We start from the raw sequence: 19,163 nt of genomic DNA, 5'->3' as shown, positions 1-19,163 counted from the left end.
CGCCAGCGGCTGCCAGCTCCAAAACGTGGATTTGCCAGGGACGGGCAGGAGCTTTTTGCAGGGCTCCGCATAGCCAGGAGCGACGCAGGGGTACGGGCCGACTGCGTCTCCCACCCAAAGCGACCCCAAAGGTGACCGCAGGCAGCCCGGGCCTCGTCCTTCATTCGCCATCGGCAAAAAGCTGCAAAACCGCCCGCAGAAACACGCCACATCCTCCTCGCCCCGGCGCGGCTAGCAGCTCCGGCAGCACCCGGCAGCGCCAGGCTGCGATTGCAGCGAGGTGCCGCGTTACAGCGCCCGTCCCACCCCTCGGCTGCTTTTGCCGCTCTGCTATTTTTAAAAGTACCTAACTGGAAAATTGCACGGGAGAAACGACTTGCAAAGCGCTCATGCTCATCCAAATCACATGCCGGGGGGCTGGGGATTAAGCTGCCCGCACACCCCGGGCTGGGCCAGGCCCCGGGAGCCTGTCGTTAGCGCTTCCCCGGCCGCTGCTAGCAGAGCAGCGCGGGCCAGAAGTGGCCTCATCCTGCTCAGGACCTTGCAAAGCCAAAGCCCCTGATTAACCTTTAAATGCTGGTATTAAATTAAAACCCAGCCTTTGCACGTTCCAGCACACCCGCTCCCCAGCCAGGGTGCAACAAGCAGCTGGGGTTAAAAAAACCCAAATGGGACCAGAGCAGCTCTGGGGACACAGATGAGGGACAATGACTGTGAAATTCAGGGAAAAACTCCCATTCCCTCGGGAAGAGCAGCCCCGGACCCCCAGCACAGCACATCCTCCGAGACAAGCAGGAAAACTCCCCCTGCTTGGGGCTACTCACCCGCTCCAGCGGGAGCAGCGGAGCCGGCAGCAGCAAGGCCAAAGCAGGGAGCCGCTGCCGGGCTCTGGCTTTTGCAGGGCTCTGCCCAGCTGGGCCCGACCCCGCCGAAATCGCGCGCAGGTGGGCGAGGGCCGGGCTGGCTGCGGGGAGCCGGGGCTCCCGACGGGGGCCAAGGGATGCGGGACGGGGTCTGTGGCCGCGGGGGGAGGGTTTAATCCCCGTCCTTGGGTCGCTGCCGAGGGGGCTTTGCCGGGATTAACCCTGTTACGGAAAAGGCACAAGCGGACATGGGCGCTGGATGCCTGCCGGGCATGGCGGGGGGGGGGGAACCGAATCCCCCTAAATTTGCTCCCCCGAGTAAGGAAAGCCGGGAAGCGGTGCCGGTGCCCTGTGTGGTGAATGCATGGATGCCACCACCTCGCCGCCGCCCGGCGCTCACCGCTCTGCGTTTCGGGGAAAGGGGAAGCGGCGCGTGGCCGCGGCGGTGCCAGGCAGCCACGTGGCCACTTGCGGGGACATGGGGAAGCCCCGCGCCTCCCACCCGCCTCCCCTGGGCCCGGGGCTGCTGCTGCCGCTGCTTCCTGGGGCTGCCGTTTCCCTGCTGCTACCCAGCCACTAATGACATGACGTGCGCTGGGTCTCAGCCTGCTGTGGGGCTCTTTCACCTCCAGCAGGGAATCGCGGCCAGGCAGAAGGGGCCGGGGAAAAGCCGCGCCGAGCGTCGCAGTGGCTCCCACGAGCCGGGGGGGCTGCGCTGCAGCGAGCCCGGCTCCTGTCCCTTCCCGGCGGCGGTGGCGCAGGACGGGGACAAGGGCAGCGGCAGGTGGCAGAAGGGCGTTTTGCTGCTTGGAGATGACAAGATCAGCTCGGCGGTGCTCGTCCTTCGGGAAGGGGGTGGGCTGGGGGATTCACCGTGTCTCCATTGAGGCACTGGAAGCCCCAAGCCCCTCGCCCAGGTGCTGCCCGGGGCCAAACGCTGATGCCTGGCGGGTTTCGGCCCGGCCCGCGCTCCTGTTCTCACCTCTGGCCGCTCCAGCAGCCGCTGGAGTTGGGATCTGCGGGGCGAAGCCCATCGCACCCAGCCGGGCCAAGAAACCCAACCGCCCTGGCAGGGACAAGGCGAAAACCCACCGGGACAGAGGGACGTGGGGGCACGTCCAGGCGCCGGGGGCCTGCGTTAGACCGGGGCCGTTTTGGCAAAGTCCCAGGGCGCGCCGGGCTGCCTCCGGTGCGCCGTGCCGTTCCCCTGCCCCCAAGGGAAACAAAACACTCCCCGGCGACTCCGAACAAACGGATCAAGGGTAGCTCGGCCCGGAGCGAAGCAGCTGCAGTTCACCGCGGCAATAAATCAGGCGCCATAAAATGCCACTGGAGTAAATAAACCGGCGGCTTCTGACGTGGCGCGCGATGAAATAAGAAGTCGTGATCGTTGCCGAAAGCTGGGAAAAGGTGGGGCGGAGGCCGGCGCTGCTTCCCGAAGGAGCTGCGGGGCCGGGTACCGCGCGCTGCAGGACGGGGACCCAGGGGCGCCTGTGCGAGCCGGAAACCCCCCGTGCCGGCATGGGGGTGCCAGGCACCGCTGCCGCTCGGAAGCTGCTGGACGGAGGGCCCGGAGCGCCCCGATAATGCGTCAGCAGCACGAAGGGCCCCCCGAAAGCGTTTTAAACACCCAAAGGCACCGAAAGGCTGGAGCCTGCTGTCCGCAGCCTGCTCTGAGACACGAGCAGGAGCGGCGAGGTGGGGTTGTGTGATGAGCTCAGCCAGGTCTCTGCAAAGCAGCCCCAAACCGCTTGCAAACCCCTGGCAGGGGGGACGGACGGACGGACGATCCCTCCCCGTGCCCGGCTGAGGGATGCCGCAAAGGAGACGGCACCGAACAGCTCCCAGCGCCGCGCCGGCCCGCGGCTTCCCATCGCCCTTTATTGCTCGGCTTCCACCTCGGCGGGGCCGCCCGCTCGCCCGCTCGGCCCCTCGGCGGCGATTTCGGCTGCAGGGACGTCCCTTCCCTGCCCCTGCGGCTGGGGGGCGCCCGGAGCGTGGGACAGGGGACCGTGCGACGACGCTGGCCTGTCCTCGGGCGACCCGGCGGTGCCTGGGGGGGAAGCGGAGAGGTTGATGCGCCCGGGATGCCGCCGTCCCGTCCCATCCCGTCCCCTCCCGTCCCATCCCGGTGCCGCCGCCGCGGGGGGGCCGTACCTGGGGCGCTGCGCGGCGTCGAGGCACTGCGGGGCCGAGAGGGCAGGACGCCCGCGTCCTGGGCGGCCCACGGCCTGCGGGATGAGGCGCGGGAGAGCTTGTCCTTCTTTCTCAGGGAGCCTGGCCGGAGGGACGCGGGTGGCACGGGGCAGGTGGGGAGGGTCCCCCCGCTCCGCGCCGCCCCGGCGCCGGACCCCTGCCCCGAGCCTGCCCCCGGCCTCACCGTCCTTCCCGGCGATGGCGGGCAGCCGTGCGTCCCTCCGGCCCTTGTAGACGTGGCCGTCCTGGCCCAGGAGCTCCACCTCGTCGTGCTGGAAAGGGAAACACGGAGCGGCGCCGGCTCCGGCTGCACAAACCCGGCTCCCCCCCCCCAGCGGCGGGGCAGATGGGGGGAGGCTGGTTTTAGGACACCCTGCCCCGTGCTTTCCCTGCCCAGATGGGAGCCCAAAATAGCCTCCAGCTCCTGCGGGAGGACAGAAGCACCGTCCCGTTTCCCACCCGTCGCGCGGCAGATCTGGCAGCAGCTCCGTCCCGAGGGATGAGGAAGCCAGGCTTCGCCATGCTGCCATTACTGCTCCATTGAGAAAGACTCCCTCTGCTCCATGGCCTTGGAAAGGCAACAGAAACTCCCGGGACCCCCAAAAGAGTCTTAATCTCCGCAGTGCTAATGACCCAGCCCGTGCAACGAGCGGGGGAAGGAATCGGAGAGGCAGAGACCAGAAAAAACTCATCACATGTGTGTGGCTTCAGTGCCCTGGATGGACTTCGAACAGGGTGCAAATAGCCCGGCCCCAAAAGCGGCGCAGGCTCGGCCCAGCTGAGCCCAGCACGGACCAGCTTTCAAGGATGGAGCCGAAACAACCGGTGTTCCGGGCGCTCCGCGAGAGCGGGATGCGTCGCAGAGCCCCCCCAGTAGGACCCGGCCTCCCCACGCAGCGGGAACGCGCCGGACCCCCCCCCCCGCCGGTCCCTACCTTCACCAGGGCGAGCAGGGGGTCGGGCTCGGGCTGCCCGGGGCCGCAGGGCGCGAGGTGCCGGAGGCGGGCGCAGCGCCGGAGCGGATGGGCGAGGGTGTGCCGGCCCCCGCAGCGCCGCGGCACGCGCAGGTACCCGCACTCGGCCGCCCGCTCGCTGTGGGACGGGGCACGGCGGCGCTCAGCGCCCGCGGGCAGGGAACGGGGCCGGCGGGGGGGTGCGCGTGGGTTTTTTTCCCCCCACGGCGGGGGCGTCCCTACCGCGGGCGCGCGGGGCCGAGGCACGGCAGCTGCAGCAGGTCCCTCATCGTTGGGCTGTCGGCTCCGGCGCTGCCGCCGTAGCGGAGCTGCTCCGGCTCCACGTGCCGGCTCAGCTGGTCGTGGGCGTAGCGCGGGCTCCGGGCGCCCCGCTCCAGCAGCGCAGCGTCGAGGGGCGAGCGGGGCCCCGCCGGGCCTGAGCGCAGGCTGCAGGGGAGGAAAAGCCGCGACGGCATGACACGGCCGCAGGGGAGCCGCAGCGGCACCCCGAGGAGCGGGGGCTCGAGGTGGGATCCGCCTGCCCGGAGGCATGAGGCCGGGGGGGGGAGTGGAGCCGTCTCTGCTGTGTGGGGGCATCCCCCGGCTGCTTAATTTGGGGCGCTCGTTTCGCAAGAGGCATCCCCCCCCCCCCGCCCCCAGCTGTACGGTGTCAAGCTGAGACCGGACACAACTCATCCCATGCAGCCTCAGTGCCCTCGAGCCGGAGAACCAGACAGCACACGGCAGGGCGCACAGGAGTGGGGCTCTAATGCCACCCCGACTCCCAACATCTCCATCAGGGGACAACCCGGGCGATGGCCCTCGGGGGTAAGGGCAGGGGTGGGAGCGCTCGCGGCCCCCGCGAATCCCTGCCGGAAAGCGCCGCGGCCCGAGGAGAGGGGCAGGGGCCGTCCTGCGCCCAGGCTGGCAGCCCCCGGGGGACGGGGACCTCTTCCCCGCGCCCACCCCGACACCCTACCTGCGGCTGTGCTGCCGGATCTGCTCCAGCTCGAAGACGGTGTGGGGGTGCATGGAGTGGCGCGAGGGCAACGCCGGCATGGACGGGATGGCCAGGACGTGCCTGCGGAGGGCAGGAGCCGCGCGTCGGTGGAGCAATAACCCGCCCCGGGGCTCGGCGGTGGCAGCGAGAGACCCCGGCCCCCTCCCTGGAGCCCCCCAAGCGCGGGTCCTGGTGCTCCCAAGGGTACTTACGGGCCAGGCACCAGCATGTTGAGGGACCTGTCGCAGGACACGCAGTGGAAATGAGCCAGCAGCTGCCTGCGGAGGAGCAAAACGGCTTGGTGAGCTCCCGGCAAGCAGGACAACGCTTGCCAGCGGCACAGAAAGGGGCTCGGAGGCAGGAGCAATGCGCTGCCTGCTTGTTTCCAGAGACCCGTGGCCCCGGCTGGTGCGACCGCCGGCTTTTGAGCCTGCCTTCCCGCGGGAACGCAGCCGACGGGGCTCTGCCTCCCTCCGCCCGCTGACCGAGCCAGCTGATTTCAGCCCAGGTTGACCAAGCGGAGAGGTCTCCAAGGCACCGAGGTGCTACCAGCTTCGCAAATCAAGGCAACGGGATGGGGGAGAGAGGTTATTCTTGGGGTGGCAGCTGGGAAAAGCTCAACCTCGTATTAGGCACCAGAGAATCCCCAGGGCAGGGGCAACTCCCTTAAAAACCCCAGCGCTGGGGGAAATCGCTCCTGTAGGCACCTGCAAAACCCCATCCCTTGGGAACGGGCGGATGTTGGGGCCGACGGGGACCAAAGGAGCGATTTGCCGCAGCTCCTCCCGGGCCCCGTCGTGCTGCTGCGCGTCCCTCGCCTGGGGGCAAACGCCGGGACCGAGGGATCCCCGGCTGGCGTTGAAGCGCCGCTCCGGGGCGGGATTTACACCCCACGGATGACTCCCTTTCCCTCCCTCTTGCAGCACCTCGTGTTTGAGGCTGGCGCTGGGGGGGCAGGAGGGGCTCGCAGGGCGCCCTCGCGCCTCCCGCCTGTTTTGAGCCCTGCGCGGACGACACCTCCCTCGCAGCCTCGTCCCCGTGCCACGCTGGAAGCGGGAGGCTGGCTGCGATCCTGCTCCCAACGGGGCTGGGAATGGGGCGAATGATGAAATTTTGGGGACAGGGGGGTGCAAAGACACCTGGCGTCTCCGTCGCGAGCCGAGGGGGAGCAGGGTCGGGCTGGCAGGCAGCGGGCGAGCGGCGCCGCTGCAGCCGCCCCCTCGTTTCGAGACGGGGCCGCCAGCGCTAGCCCTTCTCTCCGGGTGACTCGGGTTGCAACCGACGGGGTGAACCGAGGCAGCAAGGAGGTTTAAGGGCCGCTTCACCGCAGCGGGCAGCAAAATTGGGCAAGAAAGGCACAAATCTCGAGTCCGTCCGCCCCGCTGCGATGGCACCGTGCAGCCCCTCTCCTGCTGTCGCGCAGCAGCAAAGCCGTCGCCTCTCTCGGCCCGACGCCGCGGCGGCCGGGCTCTCTCGCCTCCAAACCGGACTTACGGCCGCTCGGGGTTTCGTCGCTACGTTTTTACGACGAGTTTTTCCACGGCTGCCCTGGCGGCTCAGCCAGCTGCTCGCCTCCGCGCTTTCGGCAGCGGGAGCCGCTGGCAGGGGCCCAGGGCGCGATGCCGGCGCGTTCCCACCTGCTCTCCGTGCGGGACCTCACACGGATTTCTACACCGCAGCGGCATTAATTCTGCCCCTGCACGTTTCCAGGAGGGCACGTCGCAACCGAGCTCCGCGCCGCCGCGGATTGCAGCCCCGCCTGGGGCAGCGAACCGCCTGCCCTCGCCCTTGCCCCAGGACGCCTTTGCACCGACGACGCCACGGTTTTGGCCTGGGAGAGGGCCGCCCTGCGGGGTGCCGGAGGGAGCCCTCGCCTCGGCACACACGGCACACCGGCGCCCCTTCTAACGTCCTCGCTTCGACGGCGGCCGCGCCAGCGCACGCCACCTCCGCAGGCAGCTGTAACGCTTTAACGCCGCTGCTGCAACCCTGCGATAGCTGCGGGCTTTTTCCTTAAAACCGAGGACGTGAGCGTTATCCCGAAACCTGTTGCTCACTACAGGTTTGAGAAGACGAGCCGGAGCGGGGAAGGCTCGGCCATTACGTTAGCATCGTTATTGCATGACAAAGTTACCCTCGTTAAATCGGTTCAGCTCCAGGGCGGAACGAACCCCCGGGGACACGGTCCAAGGCAGGGATGAAACGCGCGGGGGCGTGAGCTCGCTCGCTTTAATCCAGCGAGTTCAAGGCTGGGGAGCAGCCAGCCCGCGGGGGTTTCAGCCTGCCCGGGATCCTGCCCCGGCAGCTCAGCCCCTGCCCACGCCGCTCACCTGCCGCGGGGCTCCGGCGAGCCGGGTCCGGGGGCAGCCGTGCCTCCGACCGCAGCGCGGCCACCGCAGGGACTCGCGGCGAGCGCCGGAGGGAACGGGGCTCGCCTTGCCCCCGCCGCCGCAGGCGTCTCCCGGCCCCGCTCCCAGCGTACGTACTTCCTAATTCCAGCCGCGTCGTCGGCCTCCATCCGCGGCGCCTTCTCCTGGAGCTGCTTCAGGAGGTTTTTCCAGCGTTCCTCCAGCCGCTGGCGGAATGGCGTCAGCTCCAGGCGGTCCAGCTGCGGACAGGACAGGACCTCAGCGAGCCGCCCGCAACCCGCGCCGCTGGCTGCACCGCCGCGGCCCCCGAGGCTTCGGAGGGACCGGGAAGGGAGCCGCAGCCAGGTGCTGGCTGCAGTGCCCTGAGGAGTGCTCTGTTCTCGTGGAGGAGGCTGCAAGGCCCTGGAGGAGCCCGTCTCGTGCAGCCGGGGTTAGCCGATGAACCGAGATATCCTCCCGGGCTTGCTCGGTGTTGGCCCTGCCAACGTGGTTGGGTGCAGCCGATGTGGTGGAAGCAGGGACCCGCGTGAGCGGGACACCGGGACGTCCCCTGGGCAATTTGCGGAGGGGTCTACAGGGGACGAAATGCAGCCAAGTGAGCTGCCGGTGCTCTTCCCACCGCGGGAAGCCCCTCTGCCCCCCTCTCTGATGGGATTAACAGCTTTTTTGGGCAGAATAGACACCTCCAGAAAAACTGGCAGGAGGGCACATTGAAGGGAAAAGCTTTCTGGATCTGCATGGTGCAAATCCAAAAGCAAAGGGATGGGGTAGAGCAGGAGGCAAGGTTGAGAGCAGTCCCTCTGCTTACAAGGGCAGGAAAATGGGAACTGGATCGTGCACGAAGCACCAGAACTTCTGGTAGAAACAGCATCTGGCCCCGCTACGAAGCCAGCAGAGGTTTTTCCTCTGCGAGGGCTGGCAGGAGGCTGCCTCTCCACCACGCTTTACCTTGGAGTCCATCTCTTCAACGAGCTTTTGTTGGATTTGGTGCCAGTCCTGCTCCTGACCCGTGATCCTGTCCAGCACGTCCTGAATCATTTTATTCAGGTGCTCCATGGTTGCATCGAACTGGGTGCAACTGACTTTGCCAGCCAAGGAGGCTTTATCTGCTTTCTAGCAAAGGGGAAAGAAAGGAGAGTGATGGAGAAGGGACTGAGGAGAAAAGGGAAGGGCAGAATTGCAGAGCCTGCCAGAGGACGGTGCGTCCCGGCCTTTCCCTCCTCGGCCTTCTCCTCGCAGGGCTGGCCCTGTCCTAGGCCACTGCGAGGTGCTGTGGACGGTGACGAATCCGAACGCGCTACAGGCACATGGCCCGTCTCACCGCTCCCCTCCGCAGGGTTAGTGCCACCACCGCCTGCCCCAGGGATGCACGGGGTGGTGGAGCGACTTAGCAAGGGACCTGCAGAAGGTCTGGAAATCGTCTCTCCCCAGGTAGCCTCCACACTACTTCTGTCGCCGAGCACCAAAGGGACGATGTGCGTTTGTCACGGTGCCTGTGACTGCCTTGGCTGACACTAGGTCCTGTTGACATCTTACCACATGGATTTCTGTCACCAGATCCTCCTTATCTGCTTTCTCCTTTTCCAATTTCTCCAGAGACTGGAACAGAGCCTTTAAACACAGAAGACACCCAAAGATAAAGCCCAGCCGTGGCATTAGAGGGCCTAGGGTCTGCCTGGAAGATGTTCCTATCTGGAGGGGCTGATACCACCCACCTCAATATCTTTCTGTTTCTGGCGATGGTCATCCACGAGATCTCCTGTGATGGAGTTAAGCTTCTCACAATCCTCTTGCACCTGCAGTATGGTGGCCTGGATATGCTTCAGAAGTTCCTCGTCCTGCTTCATGGAGGGAGACAACAACACAGTGCTGTGCGACGGGTCGCTCGCTGCCCCACGGGGAGAACCAGGCAGGCATGGCATGGGGCAGAAGGTCTGATCCCTACAAATCACCCAACCCCTAGTACAGGCACCAGCCACCCCACGGCCTCCAACTCAGTGACCACCAGGCCAGGCACTTTCCTGCCTGCTTGGAGCTGGGGACATGGGTCACGCTGAGGCACAGAGCATGCTGCCAATGTCACCTCCATGGCAAACACCACAGCGGCCTGAACGGGAGCGTAGTTCCCCCATCCCCTGCAGCTTCCCCTGCCACCCAAACACAAATGCCTCCGGAAAATGTCTCCTGAGAAACCAGCTCAAGGGAGGATTTTTGTCTCTGGGTCACAAAGCGGGGACCTGAGGCACTGAAATCTGTAAGGGACTGTGAAGGAAGAGGACGCCAGCATCCAGCCTGGCCCATGCAGCATCCAGACTAGCCTGAGACTGGGATGCCCAGCACGGCACTGGCAGGTCCTTGCAACGCACTGGGTGGCGCCGCGGCAGCCTGACACTCCCCAAGGTGCAGTTTTCCTCGCCTCTAGCACGGGCTGTTCTTTAGGACCTGTCAGAGCAGCCCGGAGCCTGCTCGTCCTTCGCATTGAAGGATGGATACTGACGATGTCCCTCTAAACATCTGCACTGAGAGCCACCACTAGCTGCTCAGACCCACCACTGCACAGGGTGACATCCTTACACCTCAGATGGGTACAACCATCCCTAACTAGAGCCCCTTTCAGTGCCACCAAAACCCTCTGTGTCTTGCTCTCCTCCTGCCCCATGAAGCCATCCTCAGCTCCAGCCGAGCAGCCTGCCAGGTTAGAGATGACCCTGCTGTGGGCAAAGGGGGGACTGGTCCCAAGTTTCTCAGCCCGTGACCATGAGCTATTGGTGACACCAGGACAACATTTGTCCTAAGGCTTATGTTGCCTTCAACGCTGTTGGCTTTGACAAATGCCCAGATGTGAAGCAGCTGGGGGAGCAGTGAGGGGCTCCCCTGTGGCAAAGCAAGAAAAGCTCAGCGCTGCCCAAGGATCCTGGCAGCCCCTTCCAAGCCCTCCGCTACTCCGTGCTGTCATCTCCCTACCTGGTTCCTCGCTGTCAGCTGCCTCGCCGCCTTGATCTCCGCCTGCCGTGCCATGAAAGAGTTAACCAAGTGCTGGAGCTGCTCGTAGCGCTGGAAGAGCTGCCTGACCTGCTCGCTGACGTCCAGGCTGCAGGCTGGGCACGTGCCCTGCGCTTCCTCTTGCCTCAGCTCCGGGCTGGCTGGCACGCTCATCGACAGCAAGGCTGAAGACGAGGCCATCATGTTCTCCATGACAGACCTCAGCTTGTTCAGCTGAAGCAAGGGGAGAGGGAATTGGCTTTGAGATGGGATGGTGGCCAATGAGCCCAGATGCTGCTGACTCTGCGCCAGTGGCAGATGGAGCAGCCTGGTGGGTTGAAGTGAGTATGCGGGAGGACGCTGAGACAACCCTGATGGGAACGCAGCCCCCCGGTCCCCTGACCTGCTCCTGCAGGTGGTCGGCCACTTTGGTCACCGACTGCTCCAGTTTGGCTTTGGCCCCATCCTGCTGCTCTCTCAGCTCCTTCAGCTCCTTCTCTATCTCTTGCACCATGGACCTGGCCGGCGACACAGAAGGGTGATGAGCAGGGTCACGTCAGAGGTGGGGGCACCAAGACCCACCCTGAGCCCAGAGCGGCTCAGCCTCACCAGCCCAGCCACAACCTGCAGCTCTGGCACCCCTGAGCACCCCGAGCCCGGCCAGCAGCGGGGCAGCACCCGCCACTGGGGGACCAGCTCACCCACCCCCTCGTGCCCAGGGCTCCCTTCCAGCCCCGACGGCAAGTCCAGGGCAGGGCATAGGAAACCTTCTGCCTTTCTTTTACCTGAGACAGCCTAACTGCAGGTTTATCTGGTTGGTGCCCTCCGCTTTCTGGTCGACTCCTGCCACCGCCATCCTTTCGACGATGTTCTGCAGCTGTTTGATCTGGGAACGGCGTCAGGGCGCACAGTCGGGGTGCTGGCACCATGCTGTTCCTTGTGATGGTGGCCTGGCCGCCCCCTCCCTGCCCAACCCCCCTCCCCCCAGGCCTAAAGCAGCCCTGGCACCAATGGACATCACCGTGGTCCTCTTGGGGTCCAACTGCCACCTTCTCCTGCGTCCCACTGTCCTGCATTGGGGTCTGTTCTGCACCCAGCTCCCTGCTCTAAGGGCCACAGGGTTAAAGGACCACCGCCAGCCCCACAGAAACCACTCAGAGTGGTTTCCACCCCACAGAAACCTCCATGGTCCAGGTCTGAATTTCCTTCCAACTATCCGCCCACCTCCCCTGCCACAGCCAGGCCTTTCACCATCGCGACCGGTGTCCCCGCTCTGGGGAACGCTCGCAGCTGAATGGACAGGGTGGCAGTGGCATCGCTGTCCCCTCACCTTTGCCTTTTCGCCTTGCAGGTCGCTGGCCACGGTCTGCAGAGAGGCCACCTGGTCCAGGAGGTCATCCAGGACGCTGGGGCTGCTCTTCTGGTCTAGAGAGATGTGGTCCAAGGGAAGGCACCACTGGTGAGGGGGTTTTGCTCGGAGTCGGCTTCTGGGTGCGACTAACCCCTGACTGCACGAGATGCTTAGGATTTCCTAAGCCACCGCGGGAAAAATTCCCCTGCCAGCTCCCCAGTTCATTCCACCAATCCCAGCAAGTCCAGACGTTGGCCAAACCGGGGGACTGCTTTGAGGTGAGGACTCAGAGATACCACGCGCTGAAACAATCCCAACGAGAGCAAATGCCCAGCGGTGGCACCAGGGCCCTGGGCAGAGCCGGGAGATGGGCACCCACCACCTGCCAGAGGGCTGCCCCGAGCCTCCGTGTTTGCAAAGAGCCCTGCTCCTCCCCGGGATCGCAGCCAAACGGGACACCCCGGCACTGGGACACAGGCTCCCCGCCACGTCCGACCTGCCCCGCGTGCCCCTCGCTGCCCAGTCCTGGGATGACTCCCTACCTGCCTCCAGGAAGAGCAGACGCAGCTTCTCGAGCTCGGCTCGGTCGCACTTGGTCAGCTCCAGCTGGGCCACCTGCTCCTTCAAGGCCGCGTAGAGGCTGCTGAGCTGCCCGACCTGGCGGAGATCCTCCTCCAGCTCCGCGTGGCGGCCGGAGGCGCTGGGCGAGCCCGCGGACTCCCGGGGCATGGCCAGCACGTCCCTCTCCCGCAAAGAGGACGCGGTCCTGGCGTCTGTGCCGGAGAGGGTCTCAGGCTGGTGGGCTGTTGCAGTGGAGTCTGCTGTTGGGGGGCCACGCTGGGCTGTGGGGGAGCCTGCTGGGGCACCCTGTGTGCTGGGCAAAGCCTCCCGGCCCTCCTCAGGGCTCGGAGCGTCAGTCCGTGCCCCCGGAGCACCGAGTCTGGCTTCAGGGGGGGCCGACTGAGCGTCAGGAAGGCTGGGTCTGCTGCCAAGGGGTCTTGGCTGAACCCCTGCACCTCCTGCTTGGACCCCTGGAGGTGCTGGCTGTGTCCCTGGGATGGTGGCCCCAGTGTGAGGGGACCCTGGTTGTGTCCCTGCAGTGGTGGCCTGGGTGCCAGGGGACCCTGGCTGTATCCCTGAGACAGCGGACACAGTGCCAGGGAACCCTGGTTGTGCCCCTGGGATGGTGGTCTGGGTGTCTGGGGACCCTGGCTGTGTCCCTGAGACAGTGGCCCCAGTGCCAAGAAACCCTGGTTGTGACCCTGGGATGGTGGCATGGGTTCCAGGGGACCCTGGCTGTGTCCCTGAGACGGTGGCCCCAGTGCCAAGAGACCCTGGTTGCGCCCCTGAGACACTGGTCTGGGTGCCTGGGGACCTTGGCTGTGTTCCTGCGATGGTGGCCTGGGTGCCAGGAGAACCTGGCTGTGCCCCTGGGATGGTGGTCTGGGTGCCCGGGGACCCTGGCTGTGCTCCAGGGACGGTGGCCTGGGTGCCAGGAGACCCTGGCTGTGCCCCTGGGATGGTGGCCCCAGTGCCAGGGGACCCTGCTTGTGCCCCTGGGGTGCTGGCACCGGCGTCAGAAGCCCTTGTCCCATCTGTGGGAGGGCCCATCTGGGTGGCTGGGGCTCCCGGCATCCCTGCTCGTGTCCCCAGGGAGTCAGGCTGCGTCCCTGGAGTCCCCCCTCTGGGGCTGGGCTGGATCCCTGAGGCCTCGGCAGCCGCACCGGGGGGCTCGCCGGGGGAGGACCGGCCCATTTTGGCCTCCTGGAAGCAAAAGGAAAAAGGCAGCAAGGTTACGGGCAGGCGCCAACCTCCAGCACCGGTGGCTGTGAGGGCAGCTCCCACCTCGTGCCGGGCCGAGCCCTGCCAGCAGCACCACCAGCCCCGGCCCCAAACCGCCTCTCATGGAGCCAAACTCAGCAGCACCCAGGTATTTCACGAGAGCCCAAAGCCCAGAGTCATTTCAGGAGGTGACCCAGGGGATCCTAAAACACCCTAGTGAATCCATCTTACGTGATGGCAAACCATTTTTTCCTCTAGCGATGGGATCAGACCCGCTGGACCAGACCCATTTCTCTACCCATGGGCCCCGGCTGTGTTTCAGGAGCAGCAGCCCCAGGTGGGATTTGAAAAACGCCGAGTTCCTGGTACCTTGTGGTGCTGAATACCTGGATCTGCCCCAGCATCGCTCCCGTGCACCCTGGAGCAAATCAGCTCCTGACCACCGAGCCCTCAATGGGAGGGTGGCGAGTGGGTGTCCTGCCTGGTGCTGAGCAAGGACACAGGCATTACGTGGTCACCCCAGGGTGTCTGCTGCTTACTTGCCCAGGAGCGGGCTGTCACGGGTTGTCAATGCAGCTAGGCCTTCAGGGAGATAACAGTGCCCCTGCTCTAAATGTGACCTTTTCTGAACAGAAAACACACTGAAACCGTAAATTAGGAGCAGAAGAGCTGCCCTGCACCCATCCGCGCCTGCATCCCATCTCTGACCACGATGCGCAGGGAAGAGCTGGGCAAGAGCCTAGTGAAGCCTCCACCAAAGCCCTCCAGAGACATGTGTATCACAGCCCCGGATGGATTTGTCTCCCGCGACCGTGTCTAGGTGCTTTTTGGTGCGTGCAAACATTCAGTACATGCACCAGCCTGTGGCGAGGAGCTCCACAGCTGCATGGTGGATGCAAACCGCCTCCGGCTGCTGCTCCAAACCTCCCGACAGCGTTGCTCAGCTCCGTTCAGGATCATGCCCTGATGCAGGGGAGCTGGGGGTCGCTCTCCCGGAGGAGCCGGGGAAGGGAGAAGCAGAAGAGGGGAAGCTACAGGCACCAGCGAAGCTCCTGTTTGCAAAGCGAGTGACAGCACGGGGACGCACCACCGCGCAGCCACGCTCGCAGACGTACCGTGTCCCTGTCCGGCCTCGCCTGGTCGCGGAGGAGGCCCGGCGGCCGGCCCTCGGCATCCCGGGGTGTCACCTGGAGAGGGGCGAGAAGACAGAGGCCAGTCAGGACACGTGAGCGGAGGGAAGTGGACACCTGCAGGGGCACCTGCAAATTAACTCAGGCACAAAACGGAGAGACACTCTATAGGGATGCTCCTGGGGGAAGGGAGCTGTGTTACGTTGGGGAGATCCTTATCTCCCCTCCTTCCCAGCATCCGCATGTTGTTTTAATTTAAAAAAATACATTAGCGTCCCTTTGGTCGATACAGGCAGGAAGGACTCTGCGCACAGCCCCGGCAGGACCGGCCGTGGGGGAGAGGAGGTAACCCCTGGCAGCGGTCCCATCTCTGCCCTCTCCCGGCAGTGCCAGGTCCCACGGAGGGACGCGGGGTCCAGCCCCGGGCCAGGCGGGTGGGCGCGGGGGGGACACCCCTTCCCAAAATGCTCCCATGGAGCTGGGTCACGCGCAGTGATGGAGCTATGCGGAGAGGCGCAGGGATGGAGGAGCCATCTCAGCCCCATCCCATGGGCACAGGCGCCAGCTCACCGAGCCAAGCAGCTCCTTGATCCTTTGGATGTCCTCCTCCACGTGGAGCTGGATCGTCTTCACCCCGCTCATCTCGGTGAGGAGATCCTGGAAGAGAGCCATGGCCTGGAAGGGAGAGGAGGTGGTGTGAGCCCGGCGAGGCTGCTCGGGAAGCAGCCGGGCTACGCGAGGAAGGCGATGGCTCTGCTCTCTCCTGGCACCGGCCCCTTTACCACCTGCTTCGGTTTGCAGAAAGCAAGGAGGGAATGGGCATCCGACCGGCTGTGCCGAGAGGCAGACCCGGCTAGGCTGGTTGACACCGCATAGGGGGATTTATCCCACCTCCAATGGCTGAGGGCAGGGAGAAGGGACAGCAGCTCCCCAGTGACCCCAGCACCCTCCCCGGGGGAGACGGGCAGCAGCAGGGGCCATTGCACAAGCCACGTCAGCAGGGACAAATCCAGACCTGCCTGCCCCTTGCCTGCCTGTGCCAGGCTTAACGCAAGGCTGCTGAAGCTAATCCGAAGGGCAAAGAGACGCTGCCTCCCCCTCGAACGCAGCCTGCCAGGGAACGGCTATCAGCAACTGCATCTACGGAAGCAAGGAGAGATCAAGCACGGGCATGCCCTGAGGCCAGGTGAGCGTGGGAGCTACCTGCTCCGTGCCAGGGCCTCCCTGGAGTCACGTCCCCCACTTTGGGGACAACCTCTGTACAGGTGCAGCACCAGTGTTTTCCTCCAGATGTGCCAGCCCACGGCATGGCAGCTCGCTATGGTCTTGCTCTGGCCTTGCTGCCGCAGGGCCAGGGCCACCACTGTGACCCCAGAGCCCTTCCTGGGGACTGGCGGTCTTCCTCCATCTGATCCCCATCCTGGGGCCACCGACTCACTCAATGGCACCTTCTACCTCCCATGGCAGCGTTCAAAGTTGTGCTTAAATGGGGGAGATTTTATTCCTACTGTACCACCGGCAGCAGGGGCAAGTGAGAATGCTCTGGCTGGAGAAATGGCACTCGTGACCTCATGACACTCATGCCATGTCCTACATAGCCTAACGAGGAAAGGGTTTGGCTACAAGCCTATTGGGAAGGGAGGACACTACCAGCCCAGGGCTAAATACAGCACTGGACACCAGCTTGGTGGCACAACAGTATGGTGGTGGCATTGGAAGCCCACCAGGGAGGGCAACCTTGGGGAAACGTCCACCTTGGACATCAGAAGGGATCCTCCAGTGACACATGGGGATTTGCTATTGGAGATCAGGACCATCAAGTGCTCACTGAACCTCTCAATAACCCCAAAAGTAGACCAGGTTCATTTCCTGCAGGTTATGGGGGGAACGGAGGGGAGGAGAGAGTGGCTGGGGCTGAATCTTCAGAGACGCTGAGAAACACACCCCTGGGAGTGAACAGGACCTACGTGCACTTGGCGCTTTTAAGGAAGAACTGGATCAGACCCATAAGGACTCTCTAAAGGTAATTCAGGAAGGACACAGTGCAACTGGAAGCAGCATTTTGATCGCAGCTCTTCCTCCCTGAAAGTCCACCCCGTTCCCTCAGCAAAGCCCAACACAACTTGCAACACTGGGCGAGCTCGGATTTCACCGCTGCTGCAAAGATCGTTTACCAAGGAGCATAATAGCTCCAAGGACGAGGCAGACTTGGCCATGGCTAGGCAGAAGAGAGGAGGGATGAACACGAGTAGGGCCCGTTATCAAAACCATGGCAGACATCAAGCAGGGACGGGTCCTTCTCTGGCCCCAACTCTAATTCAGTAGCAGCAATCAAGGTCTTCCTTTACTGCTGCCAGGGAAATAATTGGCATGGAAAAGCTTTTACAACATTCCTTGAACCAGTCAGAGATGTAACCAGAACCACATAACAGGCTTTTTGGTTGCTGTCTGTGCTTTTCCCCTGGGTCATGCCTGGAAAACGAGTTAACTCACAACCCCAGGGTAACTCTCAGCACGTGAGACGTGCGAGAGGCAACGAGCAGCGGCCCTGGCGTTCAAAACAGTATTTCCCCTTCTCACAGTTCATTTCTAACCTAAAATTACTCACTGTCAAAATGCCCCCTTTCCCTCCAGCTACATGTGCTAACTTAATCTTTGGGGGGCTTTTGCTTAAGACTTGGGAAAACTTTTGGGGACTCTCAAGTCTTGTTAAACAACACAGGCTGTTAGTGATTTCCCGGGCAGTCAAGCAACAATCTCCCCTGGCCTTCCCAAAACACACGTGTACAACTCATCGACATGCAACAGAGCTTCAAGAAAAACCTGGTCTGTCTGTGTTCTTGCCCAGCACTTCCCACTTGGCATCCTAAACCTTCGGTCAAATGGGGACACCGAGCCCAGCGCTACACGGTGGGAGAGCTGAGGGAGGAGGTGGCTCACCCCAAGCCCTGGAGATAAGTCTGCTGCTGCTCTGGCAAGGTCTGGATTAGGCTAGGTTTTAAGGACAGTTAAACAGCAGCGTAGACCGCAGAGGAAGAAGTGTCTCGTGGGGATAAGAGCAGGGCAGATAAAACATGAGCCAGGGAGGATCAAGTGTCCTCGCCCTGGAGCTTTCTGCACAGTCTTGCTGCCCAGGTCGCCTTAGCAGGGGCTCCTGGAGCTCTGCTTTAGGAAAACTTTTACCTTGGAGACGCCACTCTCATTAGCTTCAATCTTTTTCTTCATCTGCATCATCTGCCACATGTCGGCCACCACGGAGGTGGCCTGCGAGCTGCTCTTGGTCCTCTCCAGCAGGTCCATCCCAGAAGGCAACTTCTCCAGGGTGGCCATCTGCTTCTCCAGTTCCTGGAGCTGCTGGCCCATGCCCTGGAGCTGGGCCTCCACTCCGACCACCTTCTTCTCCAGGCTGTTGTAGAGAGGCTTCTCCTTCTCCAAGAGCTGGGCCCTCTCCAGCAGAGGCGCGGGCGCTGCGAGAGGCTTCAGGCTCTCCTCCTGCATCTCCATCTTGACGTCCTGCAGGTCGAGGTGCTGCAGGATGGCGTGCAGCAGGCTGTGCAGGGCATTGAAGTTGACGGCTCCGACCTCGGGCATCCCGATGGCGAGGTCCGCCAGCTCGTGCAGGCTGATCTGGGCCATGGCGGCCTCCCGCGGCACCTTCTTATGTTGAAAATATGGAGTGCGACCTTTTTTTTTTTGGGGGGGGGGGGGAAATAAAGTGTTTCAATCCGGAGCGGGTCAGGACGGACTGAAGTGCTCGCCAGCCTTCCTCCTCCTCCTCCTTGCCACAAATCCAAGGGAAATTGGTTAAACCCCATGCAAACCGATGGGATCCCGCTGGTAGGGCCAGGCTTCCCGGCTGGGGGGGGGTCTCCTTCCCGCCTCCCCCCGCCAGCAGGGTCCGGGCCGCCCCCGGCCCCGCCGCCCCCGGGTCCCCCCGGGTCCCCCCGGTCCCCCCGGTCCCCCCCGGCCACGCACCGCTCCGGCAGCGGCCCCGAGGCACCTCCCGCCAGCCCCGCCCCGCGCTCTGAGCCCGCCCCCGCCCCCTCCCCATTGGCCGCCCCCGGCCGCTCCCCGCCGCCCCATTGGCCGCGGCCGCTGCCCACGTGCCCTTGTTTACACGCCCCTCCTCGCGGGGATACAATGTAGCGTTCCCAGTTGCTACGCGAGGGCGCCCCCCCCCCTCCCGTAAATACCGTAATTATCCGCACACGGACACGTACCGTAATTATCCATCTACGGATAGCTATCGTAATTTTAATATTTTCCTTCTCCCTCCTGCGCGAAGGCGGCCGCTTGCCCCTTTCCCAGCCCGGGCTCTGTCCCCCAGCAGGCAGGTTGAGGAAAGCCAGCATAAACACAAAGCCACAAAGATGTCATCTCCCTTCACCTGGCTGTGGCACAGCAAGGAATGTCCCCAACTTTCTTTAAATCATGGGGCCCTCCTGCCTGGCAGACAGGATCCAGTACATAACAAACCCCCAGCTCCTCTTCCAACCTAATTTTAACTGAGGGCATCGTTGTGGCTGATACAAATCCA

General features: G+C 63.9%; 1 protein-coding gene across 1 annotated transcript; it reads right to left on the bottom strand.

The window, feature by feature from the left end:
* Window positions 1–1,373: 1,373 nt before the first annotated feature.
* QRICH2 (glutamine rich 2) lies at window positions 1,374–18,269 on the bottom strand. The gene is made up of 20 exons (XM_067308625.1): window positions 17,810–18,269; window positions 15,197–15,301; window positions 14,538–14,683; window positions 13,866–13,914; window positions 12,257–13,478; window positions 11,694–11,788; window positions 11,149–11,249; window positions 10,767–10,881; window positions 10,346–10,597; window positions 9,097–9,222; window positions 8,918–8,992; window positions 8,330–8,494; window positions 7,499–7,620; window positions 5,225–5,290; window positions 4,992–5,093; window positions 4,256–4,459; window positions 3,855–4,151; window positions 3,244–3,764; window positions 3,021–3,094; window positions 1,374–2,916 (listed from the first exon to the last, which is right to left on the bottom strand). The coding sequence occupies exons 1-20, from the start codon at window positions 18,260–18,262 to the stop codon at window positions 2,581–2,583; spliced, it is 4,626 nt and encodes a 1,541-aa protein (XP_067164726.1). The 5' UTR covers window positions 18,263–18,269; the 3' UTR covers window positions 1,374–2,580.
* Window positions 18,270–19,163: the final 894 nt, after the last annotated feature.

This window comes from Apteryx mantelli, chromosome 19 (genome assembly GCF_036417845.1).
Source record: "Apteryx mantelli isolate bAptMan1 chromosome 19, bAptMan1.hap1, whole genome shotgun sequence".
In the NCBI taxonomy this organism is placed as follows: Eukaryota; Metazoa; Chordata; class Aves; order Apterygiformes; family Apterygidae; genus Apteryx; species Apteryx mantelli.
This window is presented reverse-complemented; position numbering and strand designations above follow the sequence as displayed.

Coding starts and splice junctions, on each gene's coding strand:
- QRICH2 (XM_067308625.1), bottom strand. CDS start 18,262: ATGGCCCAGATCAGCCTGCACGAGCTGGCGGACCTCGCCATCGGGATG. Junction 11,250..11,693: donor TGCAAGGCGAAAAGGCAAAG/GTGAGGGGACAG, acceptor CGCCGTTCCCAG/ATCAAACAGCTGCAGAACAT. Junction 7,621..8,329: donor TTGAAGAGATGGACTCCAAG/GTAAAGCGTGGT, acceptor TCCTGTCCGCAG/CTGGACCGCCTGGAGCTGAC.